Here is a 25542-nt window from a genome sequence, read left to right on the forward strand (position 1 = left end):
GCAGTTGACGCCATCCATCCAGCTGGCTGAATTTGAGTAATCTTGAACGCCTGTGGCGCTCACAAAATCTCTTGTGTGGCTTGCTTTCAGGCCTTCCAAGGGCGACATCATGGTGATCTCGTACCCAAGGTGTGGCGGCGTCTGGGTGGCCCAGATCGTGTACCTGCTTCTGAACGACTGTGTCCCCCTGGCAGACGCCAATGCCTTTGACCAGCAGGCGAGCTTCTCTAGTTCTCGATAACCTCCGATTTTGTTTGGAAACGAGGCGTCAGTGCCATACTTAGGGGCGGTTTGTGACACTTCTGGCGCGCTAGAGATCAGGAGATCAGATAGAGATTAGTCCTCAACCTCATCAACGAAGCTTGACAGCTAGGCCTGGAAATTGTTCTGGCCGACTGAAAAATAGTCTGCATATTTATTTATTTATTTAAGAATTACTGCCTGCCTTCACAGAAGGCCTTAGGCAGGAGCGGGACGTATACATTGTAAAACGGAAAAATACATACCAGAAAAAAAAAAAACAGTTTAACAAGACGTGAATCAAAAAAAAAAAAAAACAGACATGACCGGCCCGCTTAAGGAGTTGGCCTGTTATAAAAAAAGTGGGTCGAATGACCTGGGCATCAGCACACTATTCCTACAGTAAATGTGACGACCAGGGTTAGATAAAAATAAAGAAAAAGAGAAAAAAGAATAAAAGCAGACATCTAATGCCACTCGTACGAAAAATGCTGACAACAATGCAAGGAATGCGCGCTGTCGCGTTTTTTTTTCTTCTTCTGGCTTGGTCTCACAGGAGATGAAATTCGGGTTTGCTGCGTATGCTGTCCATCCTCCATGATCGCACATTTGTTTTATTGTCGTCGCCTTACCACATACGAGAGGAGCGATCAATAAATAAACTCTCGTCTCACAGGTCCCGAACAGCGATGAGTGTACAGCGCAGAAGAAACAGGACACAATTGAGAGACACGAACAGCGTTCATCCGTGTTTCTCTCCTTACAAAAATTTCTTTAGACAGTTTATAGACTCCCCATAGACTTCTGTCTATAAATTTTATAGACTGTATAGACAATCCCTAGGGCGATACAAATCCTATAGGCGATACAAATCCTATGACAGTCTATAGACAATCTATAGATTTATGGCCATACAATATTAGTATAATTTCGTCTTTAGACAGTCTTTAGACTATGAATAGACAAAAAGAAATATCTACAGGAAGGCAATAAACCCTTACAATTATATAGACCATTTTTATAGGGGTCGGTCACTGGTGTCCTGTTTCTTCCGCTCTGTGTACTGTCCGTTGTGTCACACAAACTAGCCCAAAACGCCTCTCGCACAGGTTGAGAAAATTTCCTTCCGTTTCCGTTTCCTTTTTCTTCCCGTAGCTGACTTTTCGCTTGTTCTCGTTCGCATACCGCCCAGAAGCTACCGGTGCATTGCACAAAATTGTGCTGTGCGTTGCGCTGTAAGAGGCAGTTCCTTTTTTTCACCCGGTATATTAAGCTATGTCTTCGCATTATGTTCTATGAATCCGCATTTTTTTCAACCTAGTGTATGATGTAAGCGGTCTCGCCCTATAAATCTACACGTTACGAGCGGTTTACACTGTACCGAGGATAAATACTGATTTAAACGCCAACGCAATAACTCGGAGCATGGCTGCGAATATGGCCTCTAAAGGCAACTTGACAAGAGGTGGCTGCTTCCAGCGCAAAAGATCAGCGATACGTGGGTTCGTGCCATAAGCAGGGTTAATCCATCTTAAAACCAGCCGGAAAGCACAACACAGGAGAAGAGATGAGCGCAATACGAGGCTCATCTCTCGACGAGGTTTAGTTAAGCGGGGTAAATTTTCTTGCTGTCAATTTCTTATACTTAATTTTATACAATGCGCTAAAGCTCAGCCATACCGCTTGCGTGAAGTACCAAAGCACCAGACCGACACGACACAAGCACGCCTTTACGATAGAATAATTTTTTTTCGCTTCTCTCTCTTTCCCCGAGCTGTGCGAAAATGGAACTCTTTTAGCCCTGCTATTACTGCCCAGCCTGCAGTAGAAATATTTACAAATGCCCTAGAAAAGACACTTGCAGCCGAAAGTTAAGATTTTCTTGGCGTGAAAATTTGTGAAGAAACACTTTGACGATCAATGTATTATTCAATGTACTGTTAGTGTCCATGTTTCATGTATTTTTGGTTCTTGTATGCAATATGGCTCTCATTGTACCTGTTTTCTTTTTTGCCGACTCCTGTAATAATCCCGAAAGGGATTGATGGTGTTCTTAAATAAATAAATAAATAAATAAATAAATAAATAAATAAATAAATAAATAAATAAATGTATAACACTAAAAACGCTGCACATTTCTTCTCTGACCTCGCTGGACAAGGATGCGTTGTAGGTGAGCAGCAGCTGAGGGATGTGGTGAATTTACCGAGGCGCGTGTGTGGTGCAGATGCCCAACCTGGAGGAGTACGGCTACCTGATGCCCCGCGAGCGCAACGCGGCCGACGAGGTGCGCATCGTGCGCTCGCACCTGCCCTACCACAAGATGCGCATCAACCCGATGGCCAAGTACATCTACGTGACGCGCAACCCCAAGGACTGCTGCGTCGCCATGTACCACTACATCACGCACGTGAGCATCTTCCGCTTCAAGGAGGGCACGTGGGACAACTTCTTCGAGTGGTTCATCCGCGGCCGCATCTGCTACAACGACTACTTCGACCACATCATCCACTACTGGGTGCACCGCAAGGACTGCCACGTGCTCTTTCTCACCTACGAGAACATGACTCTCGACCACAAGAGCCACATCTTCATGCTGGCCAACTTCATTGGTGAGCACGCCTTCGATTTTTTACGGGTGGTCATGCTATAGCTGCCAGCCGTGCTAGAACCATTGCCTATAGTGCACGTAACCGTTGCTATTACAGTTTATTCCTCTTCCCGTCACTGGCGTCACCTTATAACGATGCAGTTCTAGGGGCGTGGTACGCTTCGGTGCATGCTGTTCCCCACCTAAAAGACAAAGCAAATAGAGCCGGTCGCTGGCACTGAACAGTTTTTAATACGAATAGGCATATTGCCACACTGTTAGCCATTTACTGGCGCCGCCATGCGGTGTCTTCCTCGCCTTCCCCTGCTCGAGCGTGGGTTGGCTGAGTGTGTCTGCTCTGCAAGTTCTGGTGTGCCCTTCTGCCCTTTCTGCTAACGCTCTACCGGCTCTCGGTGACATTTTGGTGGAGGTGCGGGGTGTCAATCCACGTACCTCTCGCCGTACCTAACAGTGTGGCAATATTTATAGGCTTACTGTTAGAAGTCGCAGAAGATGCGAGTGCGTAGGCATGCTTGAACCTGCAAGTAGCTGCTTAGAAATTTGTACACCCGGAGGGCGTTACAGGACTTTTTCAGGAGAACATAAATTCGGTCCTCTGCGCACACGATATTGGAAAGCGCTACAGCAGCAGTCGAGTTCGCGTCTTGCGCTAGCACTAACTTCGGCGTATGTAAGCGTATGGTTTAGTTCCTACCAGTGCGTTCGCACGTTTCTTGGGAATGTTCGTCATGATGAAGGGGACGTGGAGAAGTGAAGAATATAATTGGTTTTGGAGGGAAAGGAAATGGCGCAGTATCTGTCTCATATATCGTTGGACACCTGAACCGCGCCGTAAGGGAAGGGTAAACGAGGGACTGAAAGAAGAAAGGAAGAATTAGGTACCGTAGTGGAGGGCTCCGGAATAATTTCGACCACCTGGGGATCTTTAACGTGCACTGACATCGCACAGCACACGGGCGCCTTAGCGTTTTTCCTCCATAAAAACGCAGCCGCCGCGGTCGGGTTCGAACCCGGGAACTCCGGATCAGTAGTCGAGCGCCCTAACCACTGAGCCACCGCGGCGGGGCAAAGAAGAAGAGACGTGAAGAACCAAAGAGCTTTTCGGACTTGTCCGAGGCGAACAGCGATGACAGCTGCACTGAGTTTACGCCCCATGATGGTGCCCAGTCCAAGGCCGATACTGGTCAGGCCCGCGTGAATACCATTCTCGTTGGTCAGCAGGTGACAGCTAGCAGCGACAGCGAGCAGATAGCGAGCATCTTTACCTCTAGCAGCGGTATCCGATACGCAAATGCCGAGCTGAAAGGGAGCTATTAAGGGGACATATCGGCCGAGGAGTAGGGTAAGGGGATTAAAGCGGAAGTTGGCGCCTACGGCATTCTAAGACGCCGACCGCGTGCACATAAAAGAAAAAAATAATCTCACACAACTTTCGGCGTAAGCTTCAGGTATATAGTGTTTAAACCGAGTTCTTTAGGCATCTTTCATCAACTGAAGTAAGGGGAATGTATGGCTAGAGGATGAAGAGGAGGCGCAATGTATGATTACTGGAGATGTTTGCCTGGGGGTCAACGTGGCAGGCGACTCCAGACGAGGGCGATAAAAAAAAAAAAACTGGAGGGGACACTTAAGCTCCGCCTCAAGGGTATGACGCGATAGCGTTACTGGGTTATTGCCCATATATGCGGAATTGTTAATTCTCTACATTCATAGATTCCTGGGAGTCCTCATACCAATCCTGTCGCAGTGGCGCAGCGTTCAAGCGATGCGCCACTGCCTTGCCATGGCAGGTGCTGCCACCGGTGGGGCTTGTGACACACAGGTGGCTCTTCCTGAGGAACCTGTCGCGACCAGTCATTAACTTAAGTTCAACCTGAACTGTGGTCAGTTTCCTCACAGTTCGATGGACAGGTTGTGATGACGCCACAAGGTCACGTGACCTAGTTGCCGGAGTGGCAGGTTGCTCGAGCCGCTTCGGCTGCAAGGCTTCAAACGTTCGCCAACGCCGACGCCACCAACGCCATCAGACATTTTTTTTTTAAACCTGGGGGTACAAACGCTCTCGCGTTAAAAGATGAAACGAAACATGTTCACTACACTCGCGCTCTCAATACAGACACCCAAGATTTTCAGAGGGTGCATATACATGACTGGGGCAACATAAAAATGCACGGCGCGTCGGGCAGCCGACCCGCCGCGTTGGCTCAGTTGTTAGGGCGCTCGGCTACTGATCCGGAGTACCCGCGGGTTCGACCCCGACCGCGGCGGCTGCGTTTTTATGGAGGCAAAACGCCAAGGCGTCCGTGTGCTGTGCGATGTCAGTGTACGTTAAAGATCCCCAGGTGGTCGAAATTATACGGCACTTCTTTTCTTCCTTCCATCTCCTAGTCCCTCCTTTACCCCTTCCCTTACGGGGCGGTTCAGGTGTCCAACGATATATGAGACAGAGACTGCGCCATTTCCTTTCCCCCAAAACCAATTATTACTATTATTATTACCTTTGCGCCGCGATGCTCCTCATTGCGTGCCGATGAAATTATTTTAGTAGTGCATTTTGCACTTCAATAAATTTAACACAACTGTGAGGCTCGTGTGGAAACTTTGACAGCATTTCATCGAGGTTTGCAGAAAGAAGAGCCGTATTGTCACGCGTGAATGCTGTGATCACTGAACACAGGAACGCAGGACCCGACGAACGTCTGCACCACAGCTCAAGATAGCTGACACCTCCGCTTCCTCTTCTTCGAGACGGCGCGTGCTTCAGGTCAGCGCTAAGCGAAAATGCGGAATGCACTGTGTCACTGGCCCCCGAAAAAAAAAGAGCATCGTCCCGATGCGTAGCCGGTGTGTGGAAAAAAAAAAGTTCACCAAGGGAAGTTCACGTGTTGAGCGGCCGTAAGTCCAGCTCTAGCGCTACAGCTCGTAGTAAGGCTTGAGGCGGACAACGTGTACCACCTCAGGGTGCTGGGAGTGCCGAGTCGTCTGAAAGCCGTCAAGAACGACCTCATAGTTCAGGTCTCCAAGTGGCCTGATGACTTTGTAAGGTCCAAAATACCGGCAGAGGAGCTTTTCGCTAAGTCCGCGTCGGCGAAGGGGAAACCAGACCCACACACGGTCTCCTGATGAGTCCCGAGCATCACGGCGTCGGAGGTTATAGTGTTGGGCATCTCGGCATTGTTGGTCGAGAATCCTCACCCTGGCCGGCTGACGAGCCTCTTCAGCGAGGTGCAAGAAGGTGTGAAGATCCGCATTCGGGTCGATGTCGTCCACATGCGGTATTATGGCGTCTAGCATCGTGGTCACGTCGCGGCCGTAAACGAGACGGAATGGTGGCATGTTTGTCGTTTCCTGAACGGCCGTATTGTATGCAAAGGTGACGTATGGGAACACTTCGTCCCAAGTTTTGTGCTGAACGTCGACATACATGGAGAGCATGTCACCTAGCGTTTTGTTTAAGCGTTCCGTTAAACCGTTCGTCTGAGGGTGGTAGGATGTCGTCCTTCGGTGGTCTGTATGACTGTGGAGTAAAATCTGCTGTAGGAGGTCAGCCATGAAAGCTGGACCCCTGTCGGTGATTAGGGTCTCCGGGGCACCGTGATGCAAAACGATCTGATGGATGAAAAATTTTGCTACGTCAAGGGCTGTGGCACTTGGCAGAGCTGATGTTTCAGCGTATCGGGTCAGATAGTCAGTTGCCACGATGACCCACTTGTTTCCCGAAAGAGAAAGAGGGAATGGGCCCAGCATGTCCATTCCGATCTGCTGGAAAGGCCGCGATGGTGGTGTTATAGGCTTCAAGAATCCAGCAGGTTTTGTTGAGGGCACTTTGCGACGCTGACAGCCTCGGCACGTTCTGACGTAGTGTGCAACGTCCGACTGAAGGCGGGGCCAGTAACACAGTGCATTCCGCATTTTCGCTTAGCGCTGACCTGAAGCACGCGCCGTCTCGAAGAAGAGGAAGCGGAGGTGTCAGCGATCTTGAGCTGTGGTGCAGACGTTCGTCGGGTCCTGCGTTCCTGTGTTCAGTGATCACCGCATTCACGCGTGACAATATTGTTATGGCCGAATCGACTTGTTATGCCCAACAATAGCCAAGCCAAATGCGAAACCTCATCTTCCCGGCATTCTTGCTCTTCTATATGCTGGATGCAGTGCAGTGCCACCTGCTTTCCCCCTGGGTAATATTGAGAAGCTCTGATGAAATGTCGGTGGCTGCAGGTGGCGTAGCCGGCACCATGGTCAAGGACCGGCACATGCTGAAGAAGCTGATCCACCGCAGCTCGTACTCGTATATGTCCCAGTTCTTCAAGGACGAGGCGCACCTGGGCAACCTGACCAAAGGCCGCATCGGCGAGTGGAAGACCATGTTCTCGCCCGCGCAGGCCACCCGGCTGGACCGGAAGTTCTACGAGCGTTTCGGCAGCAGCGACATCGCCAACCTGTGGCGCTACATCGTGCGCTTTGACCGGCCGGCCTAAAAAGAAAAAAAAAACGTGTATATTGTAGCTCATCGGTGACAACGCAGAGTTCGCATTGTTCGCGTCAATTTGCTGACGTGTGCTGGTGAGAGACTCTGGACATCGTTGCAACGCCGGGCCGATAAGCTGTTGTTGCTCGCGCCGCGGAAAGCTCCTGGCTTCCACCGCAGAGCTTCGACATCATTTTAGTGTTAATCAATCAACGTTCATATGTAAAAAAAAATAAACGCTGATAACTGCAATGGCTTTACTGTACTCTGTGAGGCCGGTGTCAGTAAAAGCGTCAGTGGGATCGGGCGGCACTTTGGCGACCGCACCATCGTTTATTGCGATCATCAATCGCACGGGTCACAGCGAAACGCTTTGTGGACTCTACTGCTGCCGTCAGCTCAAGCTTTCACAACGCCGTGCCAGCTTTTTGTGTATAAGGAGAGTAGCTAGCAGAGACGAAGGCTTATGCTCTATCGCCTAGCGAGCATGTAACATCCGTATCACCCCGTCCCAGTGGACGAGCCGCTACGGTGGCTCAGTGGTCATGGTGCTCTGCTGCTGACCCGAAAGACGCGGGTTCGAACCCGGCCGCGGCGGTCTAATTTCGATGGAGGCCAAATGCTAGAGGCCCGTGCACTGTGCAATGTCAGTGCACGTTAAAGAACCCCAGGTGGTCGAAATTTCCGGAGCCCTCCACTACTGCGTCCCTCATAGCCCGAGTCGCTTTGGGACGTTAAGAGACAAGATCATAATACCTCCTACCCTATAGGCGAAGATGGTACGACCCTGGTTTTAGTGCGCTAGCACTGCAGCCCCCACTCGAAGGTTTCACCATTGTGTGTGCGGTCCCGCCGTGCCCACTGTGGCAGGTGGTAATTAATACCTGGTCGCAAGAGGTTGCTCGAGAAGCGTGTCGCACAAGCCCCATCGGTGGTAGCACCTGCCATCGCAGGGCAGTGACACATCGCTTAACCGCTGCAACACTGCGCCAGCAGTGGAACGGGGATCTCCAGCGATCTGTGAATGTAGTGCAGAGAATTAACCCATTAACGCTATCGCGTCATACCGTTAAGGTGAAGTTTGACGGCGGAGCCTACTTGAACTTCAAAACGAGCCTTGAACCGAACCTGATGTGCTAGCGCACCCTATTAGCGTTTGGCCTAACGACGCTAAATCGTTCGCCATTTTTTTTCTTGAGCTTGAAGATAAGAACGGGACCTCTCCGAAGAACAGATCGCAGCCGCGTGGAAATGGCGCGCAGCGCAGAGAGGACATAGTTAAGGGGTGGGGGGACAGTACTGTCTTACCAGCCAGCCCCAGTTAAAGCTACACTTGTATGGCAGTGACACTCCTGGTGGACAGGTGGACTATTCACAGCAGGTAACTCTGATACTCGCCCTGAACGGACATCCGGTTTATGCTTAATACGCAGGTTTTTGCTTTTTAGTAAAACTATGCACGAGTTTTGAAAAATTATATGCTCTTGAGGCTCACCCATGGTAATAAAGTTTCCCCTTCAGCCCTCCCGCAAAGTACACTCGTGCTAACTATACGGTGAATTTTTATAATAATAATAATAATAATAATAATAATAATAATAATAATAATAATAATAATAATAATAATAATAATAATAATAATAATAATAATAATAATAATAATAATAATAATAATAATAATAATAATAATAATAATAATAATAATAATAATAATAATAATAATAATAATAATAATAATAATAATAATAATAATAATAATAAAAATATTAATAATAATAATAATAATAATAATAATAATAATAATAATAATACTAATAATAATAATAATTAATTGTTTTTTCTTGGGAAAGGAAATGGCGCAGTATCTGTCTCATATATCATTGGACACCTGAACCGCGCCATAAGGGAAGGGGAAAGGAGGGAGTGAAAGAAGAAAGGAAGAGAGAGGTGCCGTAGTGGAGGGCGCCGGGATAATTTCGACCACCTGGGGATCTTTAACGTGCACTGACATCGCACAGCACACGGGCGCCTTAGCGTTTTTCCTCCATAAAAACGCAGCCGCCGCGGTCGGGTGCATTTTTATAGGTTCTTATTTCTTGGGGAAGCGAAGTGCTGGTTGCTGGGGAAGTTTTTCGCGTTCTAAACATTGGTTAGTGTACGATTGCGATCTACTCATGCGCTGAAGCGCTTGAACAGGGATATCTGCCATTAACATCCACCTGACCGCAGCCGCGCTGCTACGGAGGAATGCATTTTTTTTTGTAGCGAGACTGCTAAAAAGCAAAATAATTCCTGTAGTTGAGAAGGAACATTTATGAAATTCTGTTGGGATCCGAACCCACGACCTCAGCATGTCGCGTACGGTGTTTTATCAGCTGAGTTATGGCGACGGCTGTCCTACCTTCTACTTTCGAGTGTATCTGTGTTGCGTGTAACTTGACCTTCCGAGGGTTCAACATCGGTACCCTGGTCTGTAGCAGCGGACGTAGAACTCCCTGTAATAACGCAAGTGTCACGTGCAATGTGATCGAACTCGAGATTCCGCCTCGACGAGCTACGCTTACGCATTGGGCTAATACTGAAGCCCTTATTCTGCATAGCGACTTCAAAGAGTTCTTGCACAGTATTAGGGGGAAAAAAATGTCCGCCAGTTTTGCTTGGCTATCGGAAACTATAGGAAACTAAAGCCCTTAACACCAGGCCACGGATCGGCCTTTGTTAACGCATGGGCAAAGATTATTCTTTACCGAAACAAGTACTACACTACAAACAAAGCATCTGCCAACTCCCTACCTTTGCTGGAGCCATTGTGCTGAAATAACAGAAGTGCCTTACGTGCACTCCAGATATTCAGTTCATGCGGAGAAGGAAGAAAATAGGATATAAAAAGATGAACGTATTCCCGTGTCTCCATTTCCTTTTACAAATCCGCGTCTATTTTGAATCTTCAGTGACCTCCCACCATCCTTATTGACGTCATCTTGTAAGGGAACTTTACTGAGAGGGCGAATTCCCGTTCAAAAAAAGCGACACGTGTTCACCTCACTGAGTCATATTCGTTGCACCCACCGACGCAAATATGACTCTCAGGCTATATGTCATTCATTGATTGTTGGACCGACATATGTAGTTTATTCCACTATTACTTCTGCTCAATTTTCCGCCGCTTTCATTCACATAAAGCGAATCCATTTTGTGTACTGGGGGAGCCGCCGAGAATAATAAAAGGGGAGTGCTGGAGGAAACTGGAGCAAGACCAGATACAACATGTGCTGCCTTCCTGAATGCGCACGTGCCGTCCAAAGAGGAGAACACCAAGACTGACTTTTGGGAATAGTTGGTAAGTTGTTGCTGTGTGGCTCGAGCTGGATACGGCAAGTCGTCTGATAACCGTGGGAATAAGAAAGAGTGTACAGAGGGAACACAGAGAGAAAACAGCCTCGCTTGATGGGCACACGATAGACATCTGCAGACGTACCAGCTGCTACTTCTCCAGCTCGAGACGTGTTGTGAAAGATATACGAAGAATAGCACAACCAGTGTTACCTGCTTCGCTTCTACCTTGAGGAAACCCTAACTATGCCAAGTCAAAGGGAGTAACAGGCTAGCGCATCGTGTGCAATCGCTTAATGGAGTTGGCAGTGCGCAGGTCGGAAGCCTCAGACGATTCCATGCCGCGTCGCTCTCGTGTTCGCTAACTGATCGGTGTGCATGATCCGTTATGTCAGGACCTTGACTTGGGTTTTATAGAGAGAAGCCGCCTCGGGATCGGACAAATGCAAGTGCTGTGTTCGCCTCGATCTCGTCTCGGTTCCTGGCCGCGCAGCATTAGCGTTATGGATTACCAAACAGTCCAATCCTTTACGTCCCATGTGTCGAAAAAAAGAAGAAAAAAGTCACATGTGCGAAACTGAGCGTCAGACAGTGTCGAGGCTTTTTGAGTCTTAGAGGAGCTCTGCTCTTCACTGTCACGCCTGCCTCTTGAAGAATTGAACTCATGGCTGGCTAGCTAATTTGCAGTGAGAAAAAGAACACGAAGAGCAATAAAAGAAAGAAGAGACATAAAAGCGACGAGAGATAGACGAAAGGTAGGAATGTGATGCGAAGGCTTAAGGAAAAATAATGAGATAATGTCCAATCGGGTATGAATGAGCCGAAGAAAAAAAAACACGGAAGAATAGAAGAAAGAATAAATGGACAGACGGAGAAAATGAAAGAAAACGTCGTTACGACTTGAGAAGTGCCCCTCCCCAACTGAGATTGGAATTCTAACACAGGCGAGGCGATTCGGCCTCCCTGTAAGCGGCAGTAGCCTTACATTAACGTATCAATCTATCAGTCCATGCATTTACACATTTTTCGGTATTTGTGGACCAGTGAGTGCTGGCGGGAGCGGAGTAGGCGAGAATGCATATTGCTTTCAGTGAATTGGCTTCTACCGCTCGCAGTATTACAGCCCTAAACGAGCAGCGGGACGGACCGAATTTCAGTTTCATCGCGCTTATCGACGGAAACAATCGTTGCAATGATCAGACGTGCATTCGTTTCTGTCACATAGCTCGTTGTTGTCTTCTGAATGTTCAGCTTGCGAATGGGCGACTCTGTCGTAAGCTCTGTGGTCTAAATTGTCACAATCGCCATGGCCAAGCAGGCAGCGAGAGCGTTCGTCAGAAACTGTGCTCTTCAAAAACATATACGATCGCTCTCCCCGACTTAGTTTCAGCACATTTTGTTTTCGTATTTCCATCATGCAACACCGTGCCACGTTTAGGCTAAAGGGAATCGGCAACAAAAACTACACTCGTTAACGGCGAGCATGACACTCACCGAGCTCTTCGTTCGCTCCGTCGAAGCATGGTCGCCTGCTCCCGGTTAGTTGTTGCAGGCGCTAACGGCATAGCACACACGAGGATGAGCACAAGGCAAACCCCCACGCATAATTTATAGCCTTGGTAGGAGCAAAACGAGTGGATGGCACTTCCAGAAATCACAAGCTGCTCCATCTGCAGCCCGCGGGCTGCAAATTGTCAGCCCAATGGGCCCTCGCGGACTCGGAGGGGTGAGAGGTCGTGGTCTCTAGTTTCGACCCGGCCTCGCAATTGAGGCTGGTGCAGTGGGCGGAGAAGGTCGCCCTCAGACACGGGCTGCCGGCCACCACCCACGACCAGGAGCCAGCCCACCTCTGAAATTGTGAACTATAAGGGCTCCTCCAATAATAAACTTTTTCACCACCACCACCTAGACTTCAAAGCATGCCGTGTGGGCGAGGAGAGTTTAGGAGGGAACCCAGGGCGCGGAGGAGAGTTTCGTTACTTTCAGGGTAAAGGGGCTTTACTCGTAGCAGGAGACAAAGTGGAGGTATGAAAACCCTTCTCCACTTTCAGGGGAGAGGAAGGGGAGAGAAAAGCGGAGGTGAGAGTGGGAGGCGACTGGTGGCGAGAGGGATGTCACGGTCGCCTATCAGAGTCAAGGGGTAGGGATTGGCGGTAAAGCATGCCACACTGTGATTGCTGGATTGGATCCGGAGAATGGAGCGGGGGTACCGCGCGTGTCACACGATGATTGATGGACTGTATTACGCCAGCCACTCGCACCATCTGAATCCGTCAGCGGCAGCGGCTACTTCTTCCGGGGTAACAGTAATGTTGACACATACACAGTCGCATCAATAGCATTCATTCATCGTCAGTTAATTTTTGCTCCTTTTCCTCCGTGATTACTGGTACAACAGAAGTTTTCTAGTTTTTTTTTAGTCTCTCCTACCTACTTCAGCACCGCAAGGAGGAGGTCAGTTCTTCAGCTAGGCGCGTGCATGTCATGAAGAGGCGACGAAGAAGAAAACGAGGAGGGTACGAGAGGATTCGGGTACGTCTAGTGATCACTTTCTTATAACTTTCACTATCCGGTTATCTCCTCTTAAAACTAGTTGTGTAACCCATAAATTTGTCAACCACAAAATTTATAAAAATCTGATGTCCGCCTCACTTGCTTCTATAGTTAATACAAGCCGGGATGACAGAGCTCAGAAGACGGTTTCATTTTTGCAAAATGCAATAGACCACTCAGTATTCGCTGTGCCCGCAGCAGCCTCTAATAAACAGCCGTCTCCTTGGCGGACAGAAGAATGTGAGAAGGCCTATCGTCGCAGAAAAGCGGCCTGGAAGAGGCTGTCCTGCAACCAGAGTCCGGCTAATTGGTTAAATTACAAATTCTTCTCTGCATCTTTCAAAAGAACAATTGCAAAAGCCAAGGAGGAGTACAACCAAAATTTAAACACATATCTTTCAAATCCTCGTCATCGGAAAGCCCTGTATAGATTCATGGAACTTGACAAGAGTTCTGCCGTCCCTCTTCTCCCTAGTTCAATAGTGTTATCACCACAAAAGGCTCAGGAGAGCCTGGAGTGTATTGCTCAGGGATTGGCGTTACGCTTCCAGAAGCAGAGAAACGTCCCTTTGTGCACAGTTTCACCCTCTTCGGATTATACCGAGGTTGACGCATCAGAGCTCCTCTCAGTCCTGGCAATGTTGCATCCTGCAGCTCCTGGACCAGATGGTGTCACTGTTGGTATGATTAAAATTTTAGCCGAGGAGTTTACAAGCGCCCTCTTAGATATGGTCAATGCTTCTCTGGAAAATGCATGGATTTCAAGCATTTGGAAGACGGCGAAAATTATTTTGTTAATGAAAGATGTAGGAAAAGGATACGTCTTAGATAATATTCGGCCAATTGCGCTGACTTCAAATTTAGTCAAATTAATAGAAAGAATAGTGCACAGTCGCCTCACAAAACATGTTCATGACATCAACGGTCTCAGCTCAGCCCAGATTGGCTTTCGTAGTGGATGCTCTATATGGTCCGCGCATGTGGATCTAGAGAGCAGAATCCGGCTCTCGCTACGCAGAAGAGAAGTTTCAGCTTTGGTCACTCTTGATGTAGCAAAGGCCTATGACAGTGTAGAGCATACTATTTTACTTAACCGACTTGCTCAGTTACATCCTCCAACCTACATTTATGCGTGAATATCTGAATTTCTGAAGGACAGATTCTTTTACTGCGCCGAGGGAACCCTATGTTCAAATACATATTATCAATCAAGAGGTGTGTCGCGAGGATCGGTGCTATCCCCTCTGCTTTTTAATATTTTGGTCAGTGGCATCCCCATTCGTCCTGGTATAGCAGTTTTTATGTATGCAGATGACATAGCTTTTTTCGCCTCGGCCAGGGATATCCACTCCCTTTACCACATTCTGCAGGGGTAATTGGATGCTCTTGGAGTATGGTTGCAGGGTATTAATTTATCCCTGAATGTAGACAAATGCGGAGTTTTGGTATTTCCTCCAGACAGGCCTTTGCACATTTCATTAGTCCATCGCTCTCTCCAGATTCCACAAGTGGAATCCGTCAAATATCTGGGTGTTACTTATCACCAAGCATTAGATTGGAGCCTTCATATAAAGAACAATGCGTTTCAAGGAGAACGCGCTCTAGGCAGGCTGACAAGAATCGCCAATAAAAAGTTTGGGATGCACCGCGACACGTTATTGTTACTATACAAAGCTTACGTAAGACCTATACTTGAATTTGGTTGCATTGTGTTCTCTGGTAGCGCAAGCTTCAAGATTCAACCCTTAATCTTACTGGAAACGCTCGCTCTCCGCCTCTGCCTTGGTCTCCCAAAATCAGTTTCAAACGCCCTGCTTTATCTGGAAGCCCGTATCCCTGATCTAACTTCCCGTTTTCAAATACTCACGGTGCGAACTTTCCTCAGGTCGATGGACCCAGTGTCTGATGTCAGTACTCCTATTTTTGTGTCTCAGCCGGCCTTATTCTTTTCTCATCATTGGCCACGGTATCAAATGCCACAAATTATGTTAACGCAGAACCTTTTAACACCGATTGGTGTTGGTCTCAGTTCTTTGCAGTGGATTGATGACACGCCGGCAGCAGTGGAATTCCATTTTGACCACATCTTCCCATCTCATGCGAAACACATGCCCGCAAACATTTTAAACGGTATTCTCTGAGATCACATAGAGGAATACACCCATCATACGGTGCTTGCTACCGATGCCTCCGTCAACTGCCAAAAACCTGCAGTTGGCATCTTTTCGCAGGATTTGGCATGGAGCTATTCTGTCCGCATCCCAGATTATATTCCTATATTTTTTGCGGAGTTTTTGGCTCTTGGAATGGCCCTTCACAAAATTTCATGCCATGTGTATCATGTTAATATTCTCGCTGATTGTCGGTGTTAGTCTCCCTTGACACTTCACAAGAAGATTTTTTGCGCCGTATCCTGCGATTTTTTGTCCCATGCACTTTGAAGGTGGTCCGTTTTGTCTGGGTCCCTGGCCATGCTGGTATTCATTCAAATGAGGTGGCTGATTGCTTAGCAAGGTCGGCTCTTGACGGGTCAGTGACACATCCCGTCCCGAATTTCAGCCTGCTGGCGATTTCCAGGTTTCAGCGGTTCCTACATATATCAGCCAGGTCACGAGATCCCTTACTAGATACCACTGATTATCAGCACTTAGCATATAGTTGGAACGTCCGTTCGTGTAAATCCAGGCTGTGTGAGGTAACAATGACGCGATTGCGGTGCAGGATTCCAAGTTTGAATTTATATCTATGCAGGTGTGGGTTGACACCGACGAACCTATGTGACGCTTGTGGGAAAGTTGAATCTTTAGACCATTTTCTCCTCTAATGCCCAATGTTCGCACTTCAGAGAAAGATTTACCTGGAGGTCCCTCTCTTCAGGTTAGGGCTCCCTTTATCTTTGCCAGTATTATTATCGTTTGGTGCGAACGCCAAGGGATTTGCATTGGGTTCTATTTGTGGGTTTCTCCACGATTACATAATTGCAACTGGTAGGTTGATGTGCTAATTCTTTTAAAGTTCTACGAGCTCTTCTCTTTTCACCAAAATGCTGTCTGTTATTTAACTGTCAATATTGTTCTGTTGTTTTTATTCATTGATTTTACAAAATTCACGATTCGTGGTACAATTTTGTCGTCATCTTCCATGGAAACTTCTTTGTTTATTCTACTACACCTTGGCCAATCCCCCCGCGTGAGTATGTGCCATATACCTGGGGTGAAGAAGAAGAAGAAGAAGAAAAAGAAGAAGAAGAAGAAGAAGTAGAAGAAGAAGAAGAAGAAGAAGAAGCGCTATTCCGCTACAGCTTGGTCAATCACCCCATGTGGGCACGTGCCATGTATTAAGAGGACGAAGAAGAAGAGAGCGCTGCTGAATTCGCCCTGCTTGAAATCCTGCTTGCGACAGAGGCATCGAGAAGAGCCAGGAGTAACTGCAACCAGCGCCTGACGCAATGAAGAAACCCAAGCGCAAGACGTCGTTCGCCGCCGGACCTTGCGACACCGAGGTAGTCTTTGATTTGTATCATGCGTATAGGTGCCGTTAGTCGTTCGCTTCTCCATGATATGAAGAATCGCCAACAACTGAAGCGCGCTCTGTGTCCGATCAACTCTGCATCGTGGCGAAGCGTACTGTCCCCTCAGGGAGGCACTCGAGTGCATACGAGGGCTGTGAGCACTCCTGCAGCTTCAACTGAAAAGCGTCGTTTGGATGGAAAACCTAATTTCAGTAGGTGCGACGCAGTGCTGTACAGGTCCAAGGATAAGCACTTGGGGGGGGGGGGGGGGGGGGGCGTTGCACTTATTGACAGCAGTATATCATCGGGGACAATTCAAATGCGAACGGTGGAGTGACGACGACTGAACAGTACACGTGAACAGTGAAGCGATTCGACCGTACTTGTCCCGAACCAATGCCTTTCGTTGTTCGTTCTTCCCAGAGACAATAGAGCGGTGGAACAAGCTGCCTGCAGAAATTGTTCGCAGTTCTGATACCGCATTGTTTGCAAATGCAATCAAGGTCCCTTACTAAAATCTGTACCATTTGGATATTGCAAAGTGTTTTTATTCTGTTTTTTTTTCTGTTCGTGTGCTTGCGGCAGATGGCTGAACATTTGAATACGTGTTTTATAGTCTGTATATCCTATCCCGTGTTGTATCCGCAGGACACTGTAGTGCATGTGCATGCACTACAGTGCATGCGCTACAGTGCATGCGCTACAGTGCCTTTTGTATCTGGCTCTTTATTGTATGAACGTTATGTGTAATACCCCTGTCACACGGGCACTTTCGATCCTCATTGAGCTCGATCTGCATCGAGATTTTCGAGCACGCTCGAAACATCCGGTGCTACACGGCCATTTTCAATGCTCATTGAGAAGTTTCCCTCATGTGTGTTAGGTGGCGCCAAATGTTCCGCCGACAGCCATAACAAGGCGATGTCCGGCAACACTGTGCAGTCGGGGGCAGCGGCAGCCAAATCCGTAGCCAAATCGGTACATTGCGTGTCTTTTTTAATTTATTTAATTTTTTATTTAGTTGGTTTTTGGGGAAAGGAAATGGCGCAGTATCTGTCTCATATATCGTTGGACACCTGAACCGCGCCGTAAGGGAAGGGATAAAGGAGGGATCTGCGCCAGGTTTTTGGTTTTTGTGGCGCACCTCTGCTGCTGTGCGATGCAACCCAAGGGCCCGCAACGCCTCCGCGATTTCTGCATAGACTGTGGCGTTTCTCTTCTGGCGCCGCAAATCATTTAGGCGGTCCTGCCAGCAGTCGATGAGAGCGGCTGTCTCGTGCTCGCTCCACAGTTTCCTCGCCGACGAGCAGGAGGACTCCATCTTTGTTTACACTGACGGCGAAGCTTGGAGCGTGGTGTAGAGATTATTTTCAAATGTTTGCATATAAGCAGGCATAGTACCTGAAAAATGTTCTGTATTACATTTTAATCAGTTACAACAACAATTGTTGTTTGGTTTTGTTAACTTGTGTTTATTTTTATAGCTTCATGAGAGCGAGAGTGTTTTCGATTGTGCTTGGAACCTCAAGCACTCTTGAGGAATCGGCATCGAGTCAAGCAGGATCGAGCTCGATTGCGCTTGAAAGTGGCCGTGTGACAACCGTCGATCTGCATTGAGTTCGATGAGCATTGACTCAATGAGGATCGAAAGTGCCCGTGTGACAGGGGTATAACATCCCTCCCTGTAATGACCCTCAACTGAAGGTTGACAGTATTTCTAAATAAATAAATAAATAAAATCTTAGTTTCAATGAAATAATATCTATCGCTATTTTTTGAAGGATTAACAGAATGACACAAATCTATTATGGATTAGATTGAACAAGATATCTACCCGGTCAGATAACCCAGCTTGAAAAGCAAGGTTCTGTAGCTATAAAATAGCTTTCTAATAAACATTTTGGGCTGGCTTAAGTGACACTATGCTAACTCGAGTATCATTCCGCACGGCGTTAAGCTAACCTAACCGAAATGCTTACCTTAGGTGGAGTCGGAAAAGGCCGCAGCGCAACGAACAGCGATCGAGACTGAAGCGGCGCCTGTGTTGGTCAGCCCTGTAGACAGGGCCAAAAGCAGGCGAGCCCCGGTAGCCCCCCTCAACCTCTTCGAGTCAACTGTTACGTACACCAAAAGGGCGAGCTCCAGCATGACCACCATGGCTGAGCGAGTGAGTGTCGAAGAGCCTCGGCTGCCGTGGCCCGTGGATAGCTCCTGCCGGGGTCAAGGGGCAGCGGTTCGTGGTGTCCGCGTTCGCCTTCGCGCTGTGTGAATGAAAGCATGAAGTACGAACTCGCCCAGCAACTGGTTTTAGTCAAATGTAAGGCGGCAGTCGTACGGGTGAAGAACAAGGCTGCTGACGCCTGCTGGCACCCAAGAGAACGAGTTAATAATAATAATAATAATAATAATAATAATAATAATAATAATAATAATAATAATAATAATAATAATAATAATAATAATAATAATAATAATAATAATAATAATAATAATAATAATAATAATAATAATAATAATAATTGGTTTTGGCGGAAAGGAAATGGCGCAGTATCTGTCTCATATATCGTTGGACACGTGAACCGCGCCGTAAGGGAAGGAATAAGAGAGGGATTGAAAGACTAAAGGAAGGAGAGATGCCGTAGTGGAGGGCTCCGGAATAATTTCGACCACCTGGGGACCTTTAACGTGCACTGACATCGCACAGCACACAGGCGCCTTAGCGTTTTTCCTCCATAAAAACGCAGCCGCCGCGGTCGGGTTCGAATCCGGGTACTCCGGATCAGTAGTCGAGTGCCGTGAGCCACCGAGCCACAGAGTCACTGAGCCACCGCGGCGGGTAAGAGAACGAGTTCAGAAAGGACTATTGCGCCATTGTTCAGTGGCCCGCACGCATAACTGGAACACAGCCTACTCAAAAACGGCTCGCGACGATCATATTGACGACCGATGAGGGAGAACGTCTCGGCATAGGTTCTAGCTTCCGGCAAAGTGATGCCCTAAGCTGCACAAGGATTATACTTATCGTTCAGAAACAGGACTTCGTTTCGACCGTATTGATCATATCTAGTTCACATAAAAAGCTTCTAAGCTGCTGCCGCAGAAAATGTGTCAAATGGTCGAGCTGGAATTCTGAGAATGCTGTCTCGCGCTTGTGCCATTCACGAGCCCCACTGGTTACGTCACTAAGAGCAAAAATATTCTAACCGCAACAGCGATGACCTAGTGGTTTGACCATCCGCCTCGCATGCGGGAGGTGAGGGGTTCAACCGCCAGTGCCACCGGGCACCCACCAGTGATACGATGGGTATTAGCTTTCACGTGGCCTAATGCTCGGCTTATCTGGAGTGAAATGCGTGAAAAATGTGTCTTTGACCCAAACTTGTGCAAATGAAAAATACCTGCTTCCATAGCGCTCTTTGGCCAAGGCTGCCCACGTTCCTGTAAAACTGATCAGCATCCAATCTTCTCGCACAGTTATCTCATACCGGTTATGCATCAGCGGTCGTGAATTCCACTGGTTGACTTTACTAAGAGCAAGTCTTATATATATATATATATATATATATATATATATATATATATATATATATATATATATATATATATATATATATATATATATATATATATATATATATATATATATATATATATATATATATATATATATATATATATATATATATATATAGTCGGATACAACTGAAGAGTGAAGCGGCTTTTCCCCATCAAGCGACCCCCTTCCAGCCTATGGCGTAGGCCGATTCCCATGACCCTGCTAGCGTGGCAATGCAGGGAACGGCGGAGGGAGGGAACTATCCCCTTTATCTGCCACTCACTGCATTTTCACGCAAACTGGGCCATGAGGATCGGCCGACGCCATTGGCTTACAAGTATTGCACCAACTATCCCGACAACACTTTCTATTTATCAAACAAGCCATTCAGTGTGTTTTTATATTTAGTTAATAGGCCTCCTTGGTGTTTTGCGTGTTTTAACGAGCGCGGGTGTACGGTTCAACCGAACCCAGTTTATAATAATAATAACATTTGGTTTTTGGTGGAATGGAAATGGCGCAGTATCTGTCTCATATATCGTTGGACAACCCAGTTTGGCGGGAAATAGAAATTGAGGTTGTTGAGCTTTTGAGCCTTTTCCGCCAGTCAACTGCCTCATAATAGGCACTTCTTCAAGCGAAGAAAAGAATGCGAAGAATCTTGCTGCTGAGTTTTGACGTTCCTATGTTGCGGGCGTGGCCTGTGGTAAATATTGCCGTTGCTGCAATAAAATTCTTTCAGTTGTTAGTAAGAACTCGTCTATGTGTCTTTGTTTCGCTGTTAATGTTTATGTAGTTTTTGGGTCAAATGAGGCGCGGTTTTACGAAGTCATTGGTACGACTGTGTACCTCTTTTTTTTTTCTACAAAACTAATCGTCGAAACTGTTTCAAAATGAGTCATTCAATTGCTAGACTCATTCTGAGTTCAATGTTACCATTTGTATGCATTTGAGACATACACACAGCTTGCGCCTTATAACGGATCAAAGGTGATCTTAAGTGTCCCTCAGGTTTCCCACCGCATGCGGTTGAGTATATCCGTGCAGAAACATAAGCAAACTTAAGAAGGGGCTAGTTTGTAATCCATTCTTGACAACAAATCGTGCAGAAAACGACGAGGACGAAGATGAGAAAAGACACAGACAAGCGCTAACTTACAACGGAATTTTTATTCAGAACATTGGTAGAAATATATAGGAACATGATAGTAAGGGGGGAAGGGAAGACAATGAAGAACAAGGAGAAAAACAAATGGCTTTCAACACCAAAGTCAAGTAGTCGGGCGTTTGAGACTCTGGTATCTAATCTCTTTGTGCGACAGAGAGACTGAAGGCGCGCTTACGCAGTCGCCGCCTTTCGGTATGTAGATGACTTTTTGGTAATCTTAAAAGTGGATGTTGTGGGATTGGAACACAAAGTGTCGCGCACTTTGGCCGTATTTATCACGGGTCTGAATGCGCTTATTTTAACTCCCGAGGTTCCCGATGGTTCATACCTTACATTGCCGTGTTCATGTCGGGTTCACATAAGTGCTGGGTGTACGAACCACAAGGCAGGAAAGCGTTGCTGCCCTTCTCTTCTGCACCCACCAAGCTAATATGAAGGGGCATCGTGAAGACCTGCCCGTGGAATGCCCTAAGAAAATCGTGCCCCCACTTGATGGACCAAAGTTTTTCTAGGCAGATTAATCGATAAAACGGCTCTCCGCCTCTCTGATTTGTTCTGTGGCTGAGGGCGTCCTCAGAAAGCAATAAGATGACTGCGATAAGGTGGCTGAGGAAAAGAAAGCAAAAAAAAAAGCACAGTGGCCTTGTCATACACCCGCTCATTGCCCCACAGTCTTATGAAGATTGTTCGAAGGTTTAATGTACACGTCGTTCTTTCAGTACCGCGTAAACTTCGCTGACTTTGTAGACTGGCGAACCCGTCGGGGAGTCGAAATATAGGCGAACGCCCTTCGCAAGTGCTCCTGCCTCGACGCCTCCTTACACCCGGCAAACATCAACGCTGTAGAAAATGGAGTACTCCATCGCTTTCTACTGATCAAGCGGAATCCGTGGATACCCGCTTTACATCCGTGAGTCCAGATTTCGCCATTTTCTGCCCGTCGGAAAATCCAAGGCAGAGAACGCCGCGCTAAGCCTAGGCGGCGTCGGGCCGTCGGCCCGAAGGAACGCTGCTACAGCTCACGCCGCACCCGTGAGGATGGCGGACGCTGACGCGGCGGAGTCGGTTGGAGCCACGACACCGCTCGAAGAGAATTTTCACAGCGACGACAACGCTACCAACAACGCTACCGACAACGCTACCGACCACGCTACCGACAACGCTACGGACCTCTCGCAGAAGAGAACAATCGACAACGGGGGATGGTTCACTGCCAAATACCAGAACTCGAGACTGATTGCCGTTCCAGAGGCCGGGACAGACGCGGCGGACAATTCAGCGCTGAGCCAACCCAAACTCAAGTGGAATCCCGTTCGGCGAGAGAAGCTACCTCCTTTGCCAAAAAACGACTTGAAAGTCATCCTTAGACCGAAGAATGGACTCAACATTAGCGAACTGAGCACGCATCAGATGGCCCGGGCTATAACCAAAGCATGCGGAAAACCAGACATCTGCAACGAAGGCAGCTTCCTTATACGGCTGCACAACGGATCCAACATCGCTATACTCAGCACGCCAAGCATGGAGACTGCCAATGCTGTGCAGTGTATTTCAAGTCTACGCTTTGCTGCAAAGAACTATGCAGTGACAGCTTACTTGGCCGCGCCGGACAATTCGTGCAAAGGTGTCATTCATGGAGTGGACGCCGGGACCACGCCAACTGAACTACTATCGCATCTCCGGGTACGTACCCAAGGAGTCAAAATACTTTATGCAAGAATGCTTGGCAAATCCCAAAGCGCGGTCATTACCTTCGAGGGAAAGATCGTTCCGCGCTACGTCTATTACTACGGCGGCGAGATACGTTGCTACCTCTATCGATCTTCGCGGCAAGTGTGTTATACATGCTTAAAGGCCGGACATAGGGCGGACGTATGCCCGACACCTGACGTTGTCGTCTGCTCTAAATGCACCGAGCCAGTGATCGAGGACGGACACTCCTGCGAGCCCAGGTGTGTGCTATGCACGGAGGCGCATCCTACGGGGGCAAAGGAGTGCAAGGAACGCCTCAGGAAACCGAGACCACGGACGAGAAAAAAAGAGGAACCAGGCGGCGGAGACAACGGCGGACGCGGCCGGGCCCGGAAACGCTGGTTCAGCGAGGACTCCAGTTCGAGATACAAGTCCAGATCGGCATCGAGATCAGGATCAAAGTCGAGATCGGCGTCCAGGACCCGGGAGGATCCAGAAACCAAAAAGAAGCAGGAGCAGAAGAAGACCGCACCAAAAAAGGAGGAAGCAACCAGGGTGAGCTGGAAAGAGCATCTTTTCCCCACCTCTCCCACTGCTCCAAAAAACACAAACACAGAGAAAACAGTGATAGGTAACAACACTAATGGGGAAGCTAACGAGGACGTTCAAGAGCTAAGACAAATAATTCAGACGCTCAGGGCAGAAAACGCCGAGCTGAGACAGAAACTAAACGATCTGATAGACGAACTAAAGGCCCAAAGAACAAGGCAGAACAGCACTAACCCGCAAACAGACGAAGCTCAGGCGACAACTATAGGGCGCCAGGAATTTACAACTGCCATGGTTGCTGTTAACAATGCACTGGCAAATCTTAGCAACCTCATCTCCAACATCCAAGACGAGACGCGCAAGGATAGAGAGCGTCTAGTACAATTCACAGCCATGAAATCCAGAGGAAAACCCTATAACAGGCCATCCCAGTATGGCGAGCAACCGTAAACGCTCGGTCAAGTTGGAAACCCTTGAAATATGGCAGTCGAACGGCCGTGGGATCCGCCGAAAGCAGGGTCTTCTTAAACAACACATCACAAATTGCACCTCTCCGCCAGACATAATCGCCCTACAGGAAACCGGCTGCTCACTCACTCTCGCGGGGTACTCCGTCTACGAGGGGCAGGGGCAAAGCAAGGTCGCCACGCTGGTTGCAAAAGCAGTCACCGCAATCAGACACGACATCGACGGAACGGACATTGACCACGTCCTTATAGAAATCATTACCCAAAAGAGAAGCCAAGAAAGCACCTTCCTACTTAACGTGTACAGCCCGCCAAGCCAGAGGAAAGCCAATTTCAGCTACCTGCTAGGCAAAGCAGAAGAAGCAGCAGGCAAGAACGGTATCGTTATTCTGGGGGACTTTAATGCCTGGCATAAAAGTTGGGGCTATGTTCGGGAAACCCCGAAAGGCAGGGATCTAGCCAGGGAAGCTGATCGTAGAAGGCTCACCCTCATCACTGACCACACCCAACCCACGCGAGTGGGGAACAGCATCAACCGAGATTCGTGCCCAGACTTATCATTTGTCAAAGGGGTAAGGCACGCAAGATGGGAAAACGACGGCGAAACTCTAGGCAGTGACCACTGCATCCTGCGCATCCATATAGAAACCCTCCCGATCAGGCGACAACATGGCCAGGCTAGACTGACAAACTGGGAAGCCTATAGGAAATCCAGGGCACAGCACGAAGACGCTGAGATCATCGACATAGAAGGCTGGGTCGCAAGAATCAAGACAGACTGGCGAAAACTAACCCGAAAGGTCGCCCTCACTACCAACACACCCGGGGTGGACAAACATCTCTTACACCTTTGGGACGCCAGACGGGGCCTACTAAAAAGGTGGAAAAGGCAAAAGCATAATAGGCGGCTCAAGCGTAAGATCGCTGAGGTCACCAGACAAGCTGAAGAATATGCGACGGAGCTCTCGAGGCGCGACTGGAACCAAAAGTGCAACGAACTTCAGGGGACTCTAGGTTGGGCCAAGACATGGGCCTTGCTAAGGGCTCTCATAGACTCAACCACGACAAAATCCGAAACCCATAAGACGACCCAAAGGATCGCGCACCAGTTCCAAGGCACTGACGAGGAAATGCTACAGAACATCAAGCAGCGTTACATCGGCAATGCAACATACGCCGACAGCAGCTTGGCATACACGGGCGAAACGAATCCCGCTCTGGACGAACCCCTTACCATAGAAGAAGTCAGACACGCTGTGATGTCCGCCACAAAGAACACAACACCAGGGAGGGATGGCATCACCAATGCCATGATAAGGAATCTGGATGACAATTCAATCAAAAGATTCACGGAGTTCATCAATAAACACTGGGAACAGGGGACCCTCCCGGAC

The 25542-nt window shown here is 48.0% G+C and overlaps 2 protein-coding genes across 2 annotated transcripts in view; both read left to right on the plus strand.

Moving 5' to 3' along the window:
- The first annotated feature begins 93 nt into the window (after positions 1–93).
- Positions 94–7441, plus strand: LOC144123589 (sulfotransferase ssu-1-like). The gene is made up of 3 exons (XM_077656397.1): positions 94–217; positions 2468–2852; positions 7070–7441. The coding sequence occupies exons 1-3, from the start codon at positions 110–112 to the stop codon at positions 7327–7329; spliced, it is 753 nt and encodes a 250-aa protein (XP_077512523.1). The 5' UTR covers positions 94–109; the 3' UTR covers positions 7330–7441.
- A 9106-nt stretch (positions 7442–16547) lies between these two features.
- LOC144124352 (sodium/nucleoside cotransporter 1-like) overlaps positions 16548–25542 on the plus strand; it is a 46721-nt gene continuing 37726 nt past the window's right edge. Inside the window, exons 1-2 of the mRNA XM_077656983.1 lie at positions 16548–16707; positions 18701–18883. Coding sequence (XP_077513109.1) covers positions 16654–16707; positions 18701–18883 — 237 coding nt within the window. The 5' untranslated portion in view covers positions 16548–16653. The remainder of the gene's footprint in view (positions 16708–18700; positions 18884–25542) is intronic.

This window comes from Amblyomma americanum, chromosome 3, assembly GCF_052857255.1.
Source record: "Amblyomma americanum isolate KBUSLIRL-KWMA chromosome 3, ASM5285725v1, whole genome shotgun sequence".
Classification (NCBI taxonomy): domain Eukaryota; kingdom Metazoa; phylum Arthropoda; class Arachnida; order Ixodida; family Ixodidae; genus Amblyomma; species Amblyomma americanum.